Below are 15,420 nucleotides of genomic sequence, written 5' to 3'. Positions count from 1 at the left end.
GCACAGTACTATGCTCTGCCGCACATAAACACGCAAGATAACTGCGTCCAAGAAGCCATACAGCCACAGTGGCATTGCCTCTTTGGCACGGGAAGTTAGTGCAATGCTCTGAGCTTACATGATTTGCCTGCTGCCAAGACCCGAGGTAACCTCAGTCTCTACCTGACATTGAACTGTGCTGTGAAGATGTACCCCTCCCTGTCATACATCCACTGACCATAGTCATTTCCATGAGTGGGGAGTTGAACTACTCTATTGTCTCCAACCTAAAGAAATCCAGGGAATGATAAGGTTTAGCTTGCGACTGAGTTCCTGTCGGTATCTGTATAGATGACTTGAGTGAAACAAACTTCAACTAGGCTTTCAATCTATCACAAATTGTCAAAAAAAATACCACACTACCATAATTCCTTTTTAACTGTTTCCAGTTTATGGGCAAGTTGGTTTTTTTTAAGATAGAAATCCTAAGTAGGAGAAGGATGTCTGTAACAGACTTCAGCTGGAAGCAACAAGGCTGACAAGGAGGTGACATGCAGTTCACAACTGTAATTACCACACCGCCACCACCTGCCCCGCCAAGTTGCATTGGCATCCTATGAGGTTAATATGCCACACCTTACCTGCTAGAGGTTTTAAACCAGGCATACATGAAACACAAAGGAGAAAGTCTGTGCACCTTTTAGGGGTGCTTTATCATCTTATTCTATGATAGAAGACCTCCGAGCATGGATGACCCCAGCTTAACTCAAGGAGCATTAGGCTGCTATAATTGGAATTGTAGATTAATTTCAGACCTAACTTTAGAACAGCTTTCTGAGCAGATTCCTATTTGTGAGAAAACAGAAGACTACGTGAGAAAAATATATTTTATGCTGAGAGCAGAAGACCTTATTAAATGACTTAAGTTTTCCAGAATGAGTTATTTAGATTTAGATCAACTGTAAACTAGTCCCTAAACTATATGCTTTTATATATAAGCTTCAGCAATAGAAGTCATAACAATTTTAAACTGTAAAAGCCCCACTATTAAACCATGGTATTGTCTGGCCACAAAAAGCTAGATAAGGAAAAAATCAGGTCATATATCTATAAAAGTCAGCTGGGGGAAGCATGGGAGAAGGTTCAAGTTTGCTAGCTGTCTAGCTAAACAGCACTTCTATAGAAAGGGTACTATTAAGAGAAAGGAAATAATTTTTATCAAGAAGTTTTGTATACTTCACTGGGATAATGGCCCCTTTATTAGAAAGCAACAACCAGACAAGAATACAATAGCAAAGGAAATAAAACTTTGATCTACAAACCTGAGAAGTTGCTATAATACTGAAGGAAACTGAATGTAAGCAAAAACTCAAAGGAGCAAATTATTTCTGAATTCGTGGGTTATGCATGCAATCACTTGCATGCATTAACTTCTGTGCCTTGGAGATGAAAGATTATCATCTGTTTAATATTGCACAGTGCCTAAATGTTCTACATAATGTCATGGAAGGATAATGACCCCTTATTTGTACAATCATAGCTGCCATTTCAGAGCCGACAGTGTCATACTCCCAGTCAGCCACCCATTGACCACTCTTCACACATCTGTACTTAACTAAAAGCACTTTTCAGGATCAAAGCCTACATTTCTGCCAAAAACCCCGGGGAGGAGAAAAAGCTGTAGAAAGGGTATAGGACAAAAAGTGAGCGTAGGGAATAAGGAGATCCTCTTATTTTCCCTCATCAATAACATACAATATTTCTTTCTCCTGCCCTGAGAGGCTGGTCTGTTGCCACTTTATTCCCAGCTTAACCACATAAAAAGCATCATAACCATGTACTTGAAAAGTGATTGATGCTTGTTATTTCTAAAAGTATACCTTAAAAATAGTGGTCATTTGTCTTGGTAATAAAGGAAAAAAAATATAATTAAACTTATGAAAACAGAATGCTGTTAATGTTAGAACAAGGAAAAAAAGGCTCTATGGTAACAGAAATGCAATCATTACACTGAATAGAAATTAAAATACAACAAATCTCTAAAGCTCTGTAGAAAGTTGTCATGGGCTCAGGATATATATCTTACATCTTAAATTGTTCCTTTCCATTTTTATTCTGATTAAAAATCTCTGCTGGTCTCAAATATGCCAGATTTAGTTTTGTTTGCCTGACATCCTTCCCTAGCAAGGTTGATCCTCTCAATACCCAACATACCTTTACAAATGCTCATAGGCTACTGGATCAGCATAGATTTCTGAGCTTTGGTACACTCTAGCTTGATTCCCAGCTGGTGTATTTTTTAATACCCATTCCTCTACTTTGTTTTTCTTTTTCCTTTTTTTTTTTTTTTTTACTCATTTTTCTTTTAGCTTGGAAGCTAATCTACAGGTTGGGATCTCCTTGCTGTAACCACAGCTCAGCTCCACATTCTTTTTCCCTTTTTTTTTTTTTCACTCATTTTTCTTTTAGCTTGGAAGCTAATCTACAGGTTGGGATCTCCTCGCTGTAACCACAGCTCAGCTCCACATTACACAGAGAGCTGAAATTTTCAGCAAACCTAGGTATGAGACATCTGAATAAAAAAAAGGATATCTATAGGGACTGGTGGAGGTGCCATGCTAAGACCCTCCAAGAGGTGTTCAAGGATCACAGTTTCTGTCAATGGCCATACATGTGATAGTTTGGAAAAGACCTTAGCCGTGAAGGCTGACAAATGCGTAGATTTGCTATACTTGAGTGGTCCAGTCCCTGTTTGGCAGATAGTGAGATGCTGGACACAGACGACCACCTCTGGCGGAGGGACTGCTGTTCCAACCCACCCAGTTTGCTGTAATCAAGCAGGCCACCCCTTGTTGGTCTGGTATCTGTGACCCCGAGCATTACAAAATAGAGACATGGGAGAAGACAGCAGGGGGAAATGCTTTCTCTTGTATTGACTCTACAGCCATACCCTGCTGTCCCCCAGGGATATGTTCCTGAAAGGTGTGATGGTTAGCTATATGCTATACGCATGATATTGCTATATGATGGGTGATGAAGCAGTTTTTCGAGAGACTGAATTCCTGGCCATTGCCCTATTTTTCCATCCTTTAGCCTTGATTGATCTTGGTTCATCTGAGGAATATGAGGATGAAGACAATGATAAAGTAAAGTTCAGAAAGAAGCAGCAAGAAAGTTCCTGGTAAAAGAGGAAGTTCAGTCACACAGATGAAGCAGCTGAGATCTTTCAGGATGGTGATCCTGAAAGCCATGCTGAAAAGACAGCATGTTCTTCAGCTGACAATCCTGATGCAGCTCCTCCTACCTCTCTGTCCTCCACGCTATACATATTGTCCCTCTCCATTTAAAATACACCTATGAAATCCCCCCAAGCATCTGCCCTCTACTGCTTACGGGAAAAGTTGCTTTCCTATCTGGCAACTTGACCACTCCATATACAGGAGTGATGACAGCCTGCAGAACAGGGTGACACAACTCTGAAACACCAGATAGAGAAGCAACAATTAGCAGAGGGTTCCCATTTTGTTTTAAGTGTGTTTGGCCACTGCCACAGCAACTAAAGATGAGCAAATGCTCTTTCTGAAACTTGCTTTTATTCCGCTCTCTTCAGTTTTACATTAATCCAGAATCTGAAGGTCTCACAAATCTGCAGAGCATGTGCTGACAGGCAGTGATACTCCAGCATTGCAATGAGTGGAGGGCTCAAAGTGGCCAGCTCCAGGACCTTATGAGCGTGAGGCAGTGCTCAAGACAGACCTAGAAAACAGCCCACGCTTGTCTGCCAGTCTGTCGGTTGTTAGAGTCTCTATCTTTTGCCCTCTTCCTCCACAACCACATGGTCGAAGGTCTTCTACACCTCAGGAAGGGTGCTACACATGAGTATCAGATGACCATGGCTTCGTCCTTGTCTGTACACCTAAAGAAAATATATATATTGTCTGTCTGGGAGCCAGCTGCATCACAGAGAGCTGATTGCAATGACAAGCAGTTATTGCAGTAGCAGGGAGTGTAAATTAGCCTGGAGAAGATGCTTCACCTCTTTATTCGGTAGTCTGTTTGGTCTTATAATTTGGGCTCTGTGTGTGATCTCCTCATCTGAGTCACTTTTTCCTCTCTGCCACAGGTTCGGTACAGCACTTTGGATAAATCCATTTATCTGTGCTGCACTTCATCATTGGTTAAGTGCAGACCATATTTTCCTCTCTGTCTAACATTGCTGTAAAAATGTACTAACTTTGTGTTTGAGCATACCAATGTTTTCATATGCTTACATACAAGCGCAGGACAAGCAAAGGATAGAAGAATAACCAGTGAACTGCAAATTAATCTCATTTTCAGAATTGTTTCTTGACATTTTTTAAGTGCCGCTGGAAAGTACTAACAAGAGTCCTACTCAAAGCCCTCAAAGCACAGTCCCACTTCTTCACCTCTAGTGCACCATAATGGCAACCCTGTCCACAATAGTGGTTTTGTGAGCAGAGCACAAAGAGGAGCCTGCAGGCTACAACTCACAAACAAAACAATATTATGAGACTAAAGAGATAAAGAAAAGAAAGTTTACCTGGTTCAGATCAAAGATATCAAACACTCGTTTAATGTATATATCTCCCTGTGGATCCAGCCCTTGCAGACCCAGGAGTTTCTTGAATTCATGCAGACTAAGTTGCCCAGATGGGCATTCTCTCATAAATTTGCTGTAATAGTGGTGCATCTCTGGGGCATGGCCATCACCTGGTAATGACTCGTTGGCACCCATGTTACTATGCAGAAAGTGTCTTTTTTTTTTCCCTATTCACATTTATATCTCTGAGGTTCAGAGAGTCTTGCTCATGACCAGAACTCAGACAAATACTGCATTTAAATGGCCACGGTTAGCCTCTTACAGTGTAAGTTTCTATTTTTATTTAGTGATTATCTGTACTCATGTGAGATTACCTTTAAAGCCCAGTTCTAAACCAGGTGGGATTTCAGAATGTGGCTAAAGTAGAAGTAAAGAGAGCCATGCTCAAATTATAGTTCATGAAAATCCAGGCTCTCCCACTGACTACAGACATGCATATTAGAAAAAGAAAAATGAGGAGATCCTCAAAGTGATTGACTTTGAATTATATGCAGACCATTATCAACATGTCGAAGTCTAATCCTGGATTGACTGTAAGGAATAGCTACAATTTATGCTGGAAATAAGGATGGAAAAAGTTGAGAGTACAAACAGACATGCCCATCATTACATTCTCTCCATTGTAGGTGGATTAAGCCTTCCTAAAGACAGAGCCCTTAGGACTCCTCCTTGAGGCACTTCTTATCAGGAAGATGCTGTGTGGTATCTTGTATTTGTGTGCAATTGCACCCTATTTCCCCCCTCTCAGCATAGGTCGCCTGATAAAACACACAGTTTTGGTCACCAGCCTCGTGACAGAACCTGAGCAGAAGAGGAATCTTTTACAGTAACTCCTTTAACAAGAGTCAAGTGAATTAAATACAAGATTCCTTGCTGTTGGTCAGTGCTGTAGTCCTGCTTTTTATTTTAAAGCTTTCAGGAGCTGAATTTCTTCTTCCTCTGTAAGGGCAGGGAAGGGGTTAGATATCGATAATACTTATGTACTGATTAGCTTCTATACAAGGAGATGAGCGGCTCAGGAGCATTATTATAGCACGGACAAGTTTGGAGCTATAAATACCAGCGTAAAACTATAGGATGTATGAGATGCAGGAACAAGACACTCCCACTCACTTATCCTTTTCATTTATAATCACACAGTGGGGTTAAAGAGCAGAGTCCTGTGAGGTGCTGAGTGCCTCATGAAAAACGGCAACCTCTCTCCAGTGCAGCTTAAGCCAGAGAGCAATCAATAGGATCAGGTCAGTTTTTGAGAATGACTCCCGTACTCCTAACGGGCTATGCTACAGCTTTCTCCACAAGGACATCGTTAAGTTTAATATCATATACTTCCAAATGTGGCATACGAGTAAGAAGGCTTGAACGGTCCTCAAAAGCCCCCCAAATCTTTGTGTTAAGGGTAATATCTCTGGATCAACCCCCACCTCAACAACATTTTGATGCCACAGGCTGTTTTCATGAAGGATTTCAGCTTAGGCAAATTGGATTTTTCCAGTTAATAATGTTACATATAGACAATTCTAAATCCTGGCTTCCTGTTTTTCTCTGCCTACACAGCACAGCTATTTGGAAGAACTTTGGATATTAAAGTATTATTTTTCTTTCTTTTTTTTTTTTTTCTTCGTTTCCCACCAGCAATAAAATCCACTGAGTTCGGCATTTTGGAAGAGGGAAAACCGAGCCAATAGAGAGAGAGATCCGTAAACATTTAATTAAAAGGAGAGGCTGTCTTCCCTAATTAGGTACCGTTGTTTTGATTGGAGATGTTCTCCTTGGTGCCTGAAGTCTTTCCCAAACCGAGCAGACACTGAGCAACTTGCATCTCCTAGTGGCTCCGGTTAGCAAGGCAAGGGTTTGTTGTGGTTGCTGAAGAGCACGGCGTTATTTCTATCTAGTAATTCCTGTCCAAGTGCTTTTCTGGGCCAGGGGGAGAGGCAGGTCCTGCGCAGAGAAACCCCGAGGGGCTGGATCTTGTGGCTGCCATTGCCAGCCTTTGCTTCTCCCTCTTGCTGCAGCTGCAAACTACCACATTTATTCTCATATCTTGTTTTTGTCCAAGTATCAGCTCCATTTTGGATCGAAAATTTATCTCTTTCTAAGATTTTACCTATCTTTTCAACACTTTTTCCCAACAGCTTGCATTTCAGTTCCATGGGGGTTTCAGTTAATGTAAGAAAAAGGGATGAGACACTGTTTCCTCCTTCCACTTGTTGAACATTTATTTCCATCACTTTATACTTGTGCCTTAATTTTGTTAATTTGACTTTTTGTTTGGTTGGGTTTTTTTGGTTTGGTTTGGTTTTTTTGTTGTTTTACATTTCACTTATTTCTTCCCCTTCCTGGAAGGCTGGTATCTACTTATCTTATTTCTGCCTATTCCTGCTTTTTCACTGTACTTTTTCCACTGCATTTTTTGATTCTTTCCATTTATCTTTTAGAAGAAGTAACACAGTCTTCTGATTTCTGATCTATGCAATAATTCAAGTCTACCTTCCTTCCACTGCTCAGCTTTAAATGTTGCTTTTTTTAAGGGGTGGGGAGGGAAGTAAAACTAGCTATATTACTCTTTTACAAAGTTTCCAAATAAGAATAAAAATGGTGGTAATAAAATAAAGAAAAAAAAAATTAGATTCATTATAACTGTCCAAAGATGCAGCTCAATAGATATGAAGAGACTGTGCTTTGGAAATGGTGGGGAAAATAATTTTTTTAAGAGGAGAGTGAAGACACAAATATTCACGCAACCTTCCAGTAGGGAAAGGGGGGAACATGAGGGTTTTAAGACTCTCATCCAGCCCCACCTACAAAACTTGTTTAGTAGATTTTTGGAGAGCTCTTCTCTTAAACAATCTAAATGACATTGAAAAGAGTCCAACAAATCCAGTTTTCTCAGTTTAAGGTAATGCTGCACAGCTGCTAGAAATTAAGGAGAAAAAAAACGAATTCCTGGTTACCTAACGCTTCTTATTGGGTATCACTAGGCCAAAATCCTCTATTGTTCATGCTAACACATACATTTCATGATGAAAGTAGTCCAAGAAAATTTCTTACCTGATTCTTGTCAAAGATTTGAAACACCTGCTCAACATACTTGTTCGCCTGGGGGTTCATATCAGGTAAACCCAGTACTGTCTTAAACTCATGGAGAGTAAGTTGCCCAGAGGGGCAATGGTTCATAAATTTCTGGTACCATTTACTGTTTTCTGTTGCAGCAAAATCATCAGCTGATTGCCCGGCACCCATAGCACCCTCTGCCCTTCCTCTTTATCCACACCGCACAGTTTGCCTTTGCACAGTGCTCCTATGCTCCCTGGCTCACCTCCAGCTAGAATTCACCAGCAAACCAGGAGCTATAAAGCTACCGTAAACATCTTAAAGTTCCCTGCAGATCTGGATTAGGCAAAAATAGAAACTCCATGGGATCTTCCTTCGTGACTTGTTTGAACACAAGTAGGCTTGTCAATAGTGAGTGCTTCTCTCTGGCCAGAGCTACCTCAACACCTCGACGTGTTCCCAGGGCTCAACCTGCTTCTGCAGGGTCTCTCTTGAAGACAAAACATGAAATTGATGCTCACATTGTGCAGGGTCCTGCGTCAGGTTTGCAGCCTTGGTACTCTTGCTAAACTTACAATGCTTTGCACTAAAAATGCGCTGGCTAAAGTGACTTTGAATCCTTCACAAACTGTGAAATGGTGTTGCTGTGCTTTCCTTGAAGGGCTTTGCATTCAGCCCCTTGGAAAACAGGGAGAATCATAAATCCTGCAAAATACTAATGATGTGCATGTTGACTCTGTGTGTGCCAGTAAGTGTTCATCCAGCTGAAGGAAGATAATATATGAACAGGCCATACGGTATCATAACATTAGCACTGAAAACAAACGTTCTGATAATCTCTCACAGGAAACGAGGTTATTTAAATACAAAACCTGGTAAAATTCACACATCCGAACCTGAAGAAAGGATCTAAATCAGAGCTAGTGAAATTCAGTAAGGGGACTTTTTAACTGAAGGCAGACTCTTCATGACTCTCCAATTAAAAGTACATACTTTGAATTTGACTTAACATCCCCTCTAAACCAAGCATGTGATAAATACTTTTCAAATAATCTTAAGGTAAAAAGACCTAGGAACATGTCCTTATTTATATAATTCTGAAACAGTAAGAGTGTGGGGAGGCACTAAAAAGTAATCATATTGCTTCATTTGCATAATCCACTTAACACACACATTCTGTTCACACAGTCTTAGTGATGGGTTTTCAGATAATACAGTGATAGAAATTTGAATATTTAAAATGTAGCACTTTCAGTGTCATAGAAACTGGAAGCTGATAGAAGCACCTTCAGCAATTTCAGGTTCAAGGAGAAGCCTGCAGCACACCAAAGTCTGCTATTTGCTTGAAATCTCACTTCCGAAATGCCAAATAAACGCTGCAAGAGATTAAATCCCAAATTCTTTTCCTCATTCAGTAATGTCAAAGATCAGCAGTGATTTTTACCATCATGGCAGTAGACAAAATCTGATCCTCTAACAGAAGAAAAAAACCATATAGACTTCAGAAGTAAAAAAGAAAACTAACCCTGCAATTTTCAACTTCAAAATATAATTGCATTGCAGTGGGCAAGATGTTATAACACTTCAGAACCTTGACTTATGTGTAGTTTCTTTCACAAAAAAATTATATCTGCTTATTCTGTTAAGAAGGGGTTAAATAGTTTCCACTGACCGAATCAGTCGGGTTGTTATTCCACTGAAGTATAAGGGAGGGTGAAGAGACTTGGTTCATCTAACCTGCGAAGAGCTGAGTCATCTTGAAATAAGATCTTTCAGCTCTGCTAAGCGTGGAAAGCAGTCTTGAGCTGGATTTCTGTGTTAAGACCAGAATCCAGAAGACAAATGCATTTTGATTGTACTACACATAAGTCATGCTCTTGTTAGAGAAGTGTCGATATAGTCAGAATGATCAAGAACAGTATGAGGTTACTGTTACTGAGAAAGCCGGTGCCAAGCCATAAAAATCCCATGTGTTGGTCTTGGCAAGTCGGTACGCCAACAGTTCATTCTTCTTCTTACATCATAGATTGGTTCCCTAAGCCAGCCTGCAGGCCCATAGAGTGACTTCACAGGAGACATACATTACAACAGATAAATATACACATCATATCAAACTAAACAAACGTGGTGTCAATCCCAAAGGGGAAGCTTATGAAATCCTGGCCTGTGGCTTGAGAGGTCCTGGTCCTCATTTACCACAGACTTTTTTCAGTGAGGTTCTCACAAGACTTTATTCAAGGCAAGAGAAAAATAAAACTGAGCTACAGCTTATCTAAATACTGTGTGTTGTACCTGAATCTTGTAGCTATACTGTTGCCGTTTCATTAAAAATTGTACTGTTGCTATTTCATTAAAAATAGATGATTTTTTTTCCTATTATTAAAATGGAAAAAAATAAAACATTCAGGTAAAACATTCTGGTTCATTTGATTCATTTCTCTAAGTGTTTAAGCCTTTCCAGTCACTAAATTATACAACTAGATTTCACAAGGAATAAAACTTGCCAGCCCTTTATCTTTATTCCTTTATCTGGAATATGCCACATTCTTCATATTATTTCCAGCTGCAAAAGGATACAGTCTATACAGTCCCAGGTATATGACTATTCTAAATGTGCTGTTCCAGTCCTGCTTTATAAATAACTTTTCCTGAGCCAATTGCTGCAACAGCTCAATTAAGAAAATATACAATAAAATCTATGCCTTAGATTACAGTAGCTAATGAAGGATTGTTACAACATCTTGCAGAACTGGAAATGAATATCAGGTCTTTAGCGGGAGCTCATTATTAAATAATGAAGTTATAAGCCTAGCATAAGCAGTTTTATAGTGGATTTTATGAAGCCCTAAAGGCCAAGTCGTTGTTTAATTTCATTAAAATGGGGGGAAGACTTCCAAACGGATGAAACATTGAAACATCTTTTTCTGCCTAACATGGAACATTAATTAAACAAGCTCTTCTGGGAACAGCAAAACAGAAGCCTAGATTTGTACAGACTCTGTCTTTTGTCCCCTAAATCTCCACACCCCGGTACCCTAGCTCCACCCGGTACCCTCACCAGGCAAAAGGAAACAAGTGCCTGATTATTTTGCCAGCCAGCTGTTGTCTTAAACGATGACTAAAAGCTGAATTCTGCATGAGTGGAGCATTCACTCTGGGTGTGTCCCTGCTACCCAGCTACCAATTTTTATGAAAACTTCAGGAACTGATTAGCTGGAATGCCTGTTCTTTGAAATTTCACTGAGATATGCCAATTGATTAAAAAGTTATGGGGACACAGGAGAAGGGGATCAGAGATTGATGGATAGGACTATGTAACAGTCAAACTCTGATGTGCATATAACCTGACAAGTTTAAGGCATACGTCTTAATATTCATCAGATAACTTGAGCTGTTTGTAGTGGGAGGGAGGCCCTGTGATTAGTAACTCGATAAAAAAAACAACCAACCGAAAGACATGTGCACCCCCCTCCCTAAAAATAAACAAAACAAAAAAAAATCCACCAAAAAAAACAACCAAAAAAACCCCCCAAAACCACAAAACAACCCAAAAATCTCCCCACCTTTTTGGTTTGGGACTCTTTCCCTGTTTAGACAGGTTCCAGGTTCATTTAAGGCTTGTGTTCATACAAAATGACTAGCTACTTTTGCAAATTATTTTTTCCTTACAGAAAGGTACTGTAAATAGGTATAGAAAAGTATTCTTCACAACTGTTAACATGTTGGATTGTAATGCTTGAAGTATATAAAAAGCAAATGTCAGTGTCTATATGCACATTCTCAATACTATAAGTAATAAGTGAAGAAAACTCTTACAGATTTGATTACATGTGGTATTACAGAGACTACAAATAGTAGAGAAAGCTGAATGGGGTAAGGTGGTAAAGAGCAACTGTGCCCTGAAAGTTTGTATCTAATTTATTCTGTACTCTCTGTCTGGACTGGATGCACCATTTACCGATATTTTCAAATAGATATTTTCAAATATATGGATCAATATCAGCAGTAGTGGCAAGTTCTCCTAGGCATTTCTGTTGGCGCAAAACTATTTGAAGGGTACTTTCTTCTTCCCTCCCCACACCCTCAGTAATCTCAGGGCAAACGCTCAGTTTCCCTATGCCTGTGGTTGGTCCTGCACTGGTATGCTATCATCTTGACAGAAGCCTGATTTTCAGGAATTGTTTATTTCACGTTCCAGTTTTCTGGAAAGTGACTAAAACCAGCTGCAGGCTCAATTTTCTGAAATATCCTCAAGTCACTAGGTGCTTTGAAAGTATTTGTCTAAAAGAAATTTTGGAAATATTTCCAAATATTTTTCAAGAGCACTGAAATATCAAGGGCTTTTTGCAGTACACATTAAAGCTAAACTGAAAAAGCCCTTGGATGAGCTCAGACACTGTCCATGCGTGTTACCCAAGAAAGTTAGCATTGATAAAGCTTTACTGGGGAACATAATGCATCTATTTATTCATTGAAAAGAACACAGTAAACCGACAATTTCTGCCAGTCAAATTCCATGTTTATGGACTAGAATTTTGCTCATCATCTGTAATTAGCACATTTATTGAGTTAGGTGATGGTACTCTAATCAGTATATTTAATCATCTGGTAATTGGCAGGGGGAAGAAAAGAGCATGCAGTGAGCCTGATTTTACAGGAGCAGTACTTGAAGATTGTGTAAGAAAGAATTACACGATACCAAAAAAGCAAGCGGAATTGGAGGTGTAACAAAGGTACTGACTCTGGGAATTCTTAGTCTACTGGGCACCATACAAGAAATGAAAGATTGGATGTAAAAACACACAAACTTATTTACATGCTTACTCATGCTATACTCTCAGCATCTTCTGAAACAAATATAATTCATTTCATAATAAAGAACAGAAAGGCCATTTCTGGAAATTGAAACTGTCTGGAGTAGTGCTGGCTACAATTTGGACCGGTTTTAACCTGCCACTGAAGTCATTCAGGTAATGTAATAACACGTTTTTCATTACATCTCTGAATTCATGGAGATCAATAACGTGGGTAGAAAACACTAATGCTTTTTTGTTTTTTTTCAAATAAATTTTTATACCATGATAGGCCCATCCGTTCTATTAGCTGGAAGCAGACTTGGGTTATGTAGTATTGACAATTTAGCCTACACCTTATTTCAGTCAAGGACAAACACTTTTGTAGGAATTACAGATGACTCTCCACTGCTTTTGTAGCATTTGATAGAAAGTGTTATTTTGGCTTAAGGGGAAAATAACAAGGCACTGTCTTCTGGATGGGTCTTATGGCTAGAAGGAACCTGTATGAACACCGAGTTGGAAGAACGTAAGACAGCAATGCAATTAACAGCCTCGTTGATGCTTTTGGGATGACCTAGGATGTTAAACAATAAAATCGGGATGATGGATCAAAACCAGACAGATGTGTCTTTGGAAAAGGGGGATTGACCAATACCAAACTAAGCCACAGAAGGTGCTTGGAATGATTCCAGCAATATTTTATGTGGTGACAGAAGGAGTCACATTGTGTCTATGTTGCCTATTCTTAAAGCATGAATACCTATGGACCCAGCCAAACACTTACTGCTTTAAAAAAGATTTTTCAAGCAGACTTATATAAATAAAACTTCCAATTATTAACACACACTGAAAATAATAATAAAAATCCAGGTTTCAAAGATGGGAAGCTATTCAACATGTATTAGAATGACTGTATGCAATTTTCAAAATGGCAAAATGTACGGGGAACAGAGCACTCAAAATTTTTTGCCTGCCACTCACGCTTATTTGCCCATAGTTTTCTATTGAATCACCTCTGAATCACTGCCACTACCTCTGAATGGTCAGCATTGCCAGCCCTCTGAAACGTGGCGCTGAGTACATCAAATGATACAGCCATAAGAAAGCCAACAAGTTAAGAATGAGTTCTTACCTTATTCATGTCAAACGTGTGAAATACTTGTTCAACGTAGCTGTTAGCTTCGGGAGTAAGTCCGTGTAGATCCAGGACGTATTTAAACTCATGCAGACAAAGTTGTCCAGATGGGCACTCCTTCATAAATTTTGTGTACCAATGGTGAATTTCCATAGCATTAATGTCATCCGCTGATCCAGCGGCACCCATAGCATCAAACATACCAGGTGACCTTTTTCAGTATTTGTTCATACAAATGTTCATTCTTGCTTCCCAACAACGATCATTCAAACACCAACTCTGCCTTTGAGAGCTACTTTAAACCTCTTACAGATCACTACCAATATAGACCAAGTAAATATAGCACCCTAGCAAGATTACTGGCGCCCAGTTTTAGTGCACCATGGTTTTATCAGCTGATTACGGTCTTTGTGCACAGTCAGTTTACAGAGCCTCAGCAGGGCACAAGGACTGATTATGCTGATTCTTATCTTGCGTTGGCATCTGTGGTGCTAAAGCTACGAAAACTGGATAAATATTGAATAAGTAACACACAGGGACTTTGAGGGTAGTTTCTAAACCTTTGTTTTAACAATTCACAAGGTTTTAACTAAACCTTCAGCCCCATTTTAATATTTGGATACCTTTTGTGCAGCTGCCTTGTAGCAACTGACTTTCCATTTTTATTACTTCTGTATATACTGTCCCCGAACCTGGGCGAGCTGCTCCTGCAGCAGAAGGTTTAGGGCAGGCTCTATGTCACAGCATACAGGTTCACGTAGTCATCCAGTATTTTGAACTCTGTTTAATTCTTTAGGCAAATAAAGACCTGAGACACACTAATCACGTAAGATGAGAATTGCAAAATATTTCTCAGAAATAGGTACAAGCCTTCACTGCAAAAGGTGACAGGTCTGGAACAAGCTGGCCTGTGACTGGAACAGGCTTTCAGCACATATTTATAACTACATTGCATAAACCAGAGTCTACAGCCAGTCAGGGCAATGCTGCTGAGAAGGGAGAGAAGGGTGAAAAAAGCACACCTGGATGCCTGGAGGACTTCAATAGCGACATGTAACTATCATTGAAAGGTGATTTTTCTAATCTCTAGCCTTTCTTTGCACCGCTTTCAACAGTCTCCCCAGAGCAACAATAGCTGTCCGCTAACATGCTGTCAGTTATAGCATCAGGGCTTTCAATACTGAGAAGCAGCAGGGATTACCTATGTAAAATACTGAATAAAACCAAAATAAATCTGAAATGTGTGAAGTGGCATTTGGAAATACTCCACTTGAAAATACCACTAGCAGGCAAGAATGCTGTATTTATAATAACCAAGAGCAGCAAGCAAAAGAAAGGTAGCTTGAAGTAGCAATCTTTTTTCTTTTATCTTTGTTCATCAAATCTAAATTTTCAATAGCTAGTAATTGGAAATGCCAACACAGAATTTTCCAAGTGTATACCTACCAAATTTCTTGTTCAACCAAAAGAGGAAGTGTTTTAAAACTCGAATGTTACTCAGACTTTAATTTTTTATCAGAAATAACAGCAGTATTCAAAGGAAAAAACCAAAGCTTTCAACCATAGGTTTCACAAGCCATAGACAATTAGGTTTTTTGTAAATACAGGAGTCTACAATCATTTTTTGTACATTTTCATTTTCAAATGTGCTTCTGAAAAAAGTGACAGCATAAGTGTGAGTATGAAAGACTAAGCCATCTCAGTCCGTGAAAACATGCATATTTCTTTCATATGGCATGGAAGACTCTCCTATCTCTGTTCTGTTTGTCCTTACAGAAGACAAGGTTAAAACACCAGAGAAATCCACATTTTATTTAAGTAACTCTTCGAGATAA

General features: G+C 39.4%; 1 protein-coding gene across 1 annotated transcript in view; it reads right to left on the bottom strand.

The window, feature by feature from the left end:
- The window catches only part of GUCA1C (guanylate cyclase activator 1C), a gene marked incomplete at both ends in the record, with an annotated part of 35,076 nt that extends 21,290 nt beyond the window's left edge, over positions 1–13,786 (bottom strand). The window contains one exon of the mRNA XM_082333868.1: positions 13,583–13,786. Within this exon, the coding sequence (XP_082189994.1) occupies positions 13,583–13,786 (204 nt within the window). The remainder of the gene's footprint in view (positions 1–13,582) is intronic.
- Between the last annotated feature and the right edge of the window lie 1,634 nt (positions 13,787–15,420).

Source organism: Platalea leucorodia (genome assembly GCF_965183815.1).
Source record: "Platalea leucorodia genome assembly, chromosome: 2".
Taxonomy (NCBI): Eukaryota; Metazoa; Chordata; class Aves; order Pelecaniformes; family Threskiornithidae; genus Platalea; species Platalea leucorodia.
This window is presented reverse-complemented; position numbering and strand designations above follow the sequence as displayed.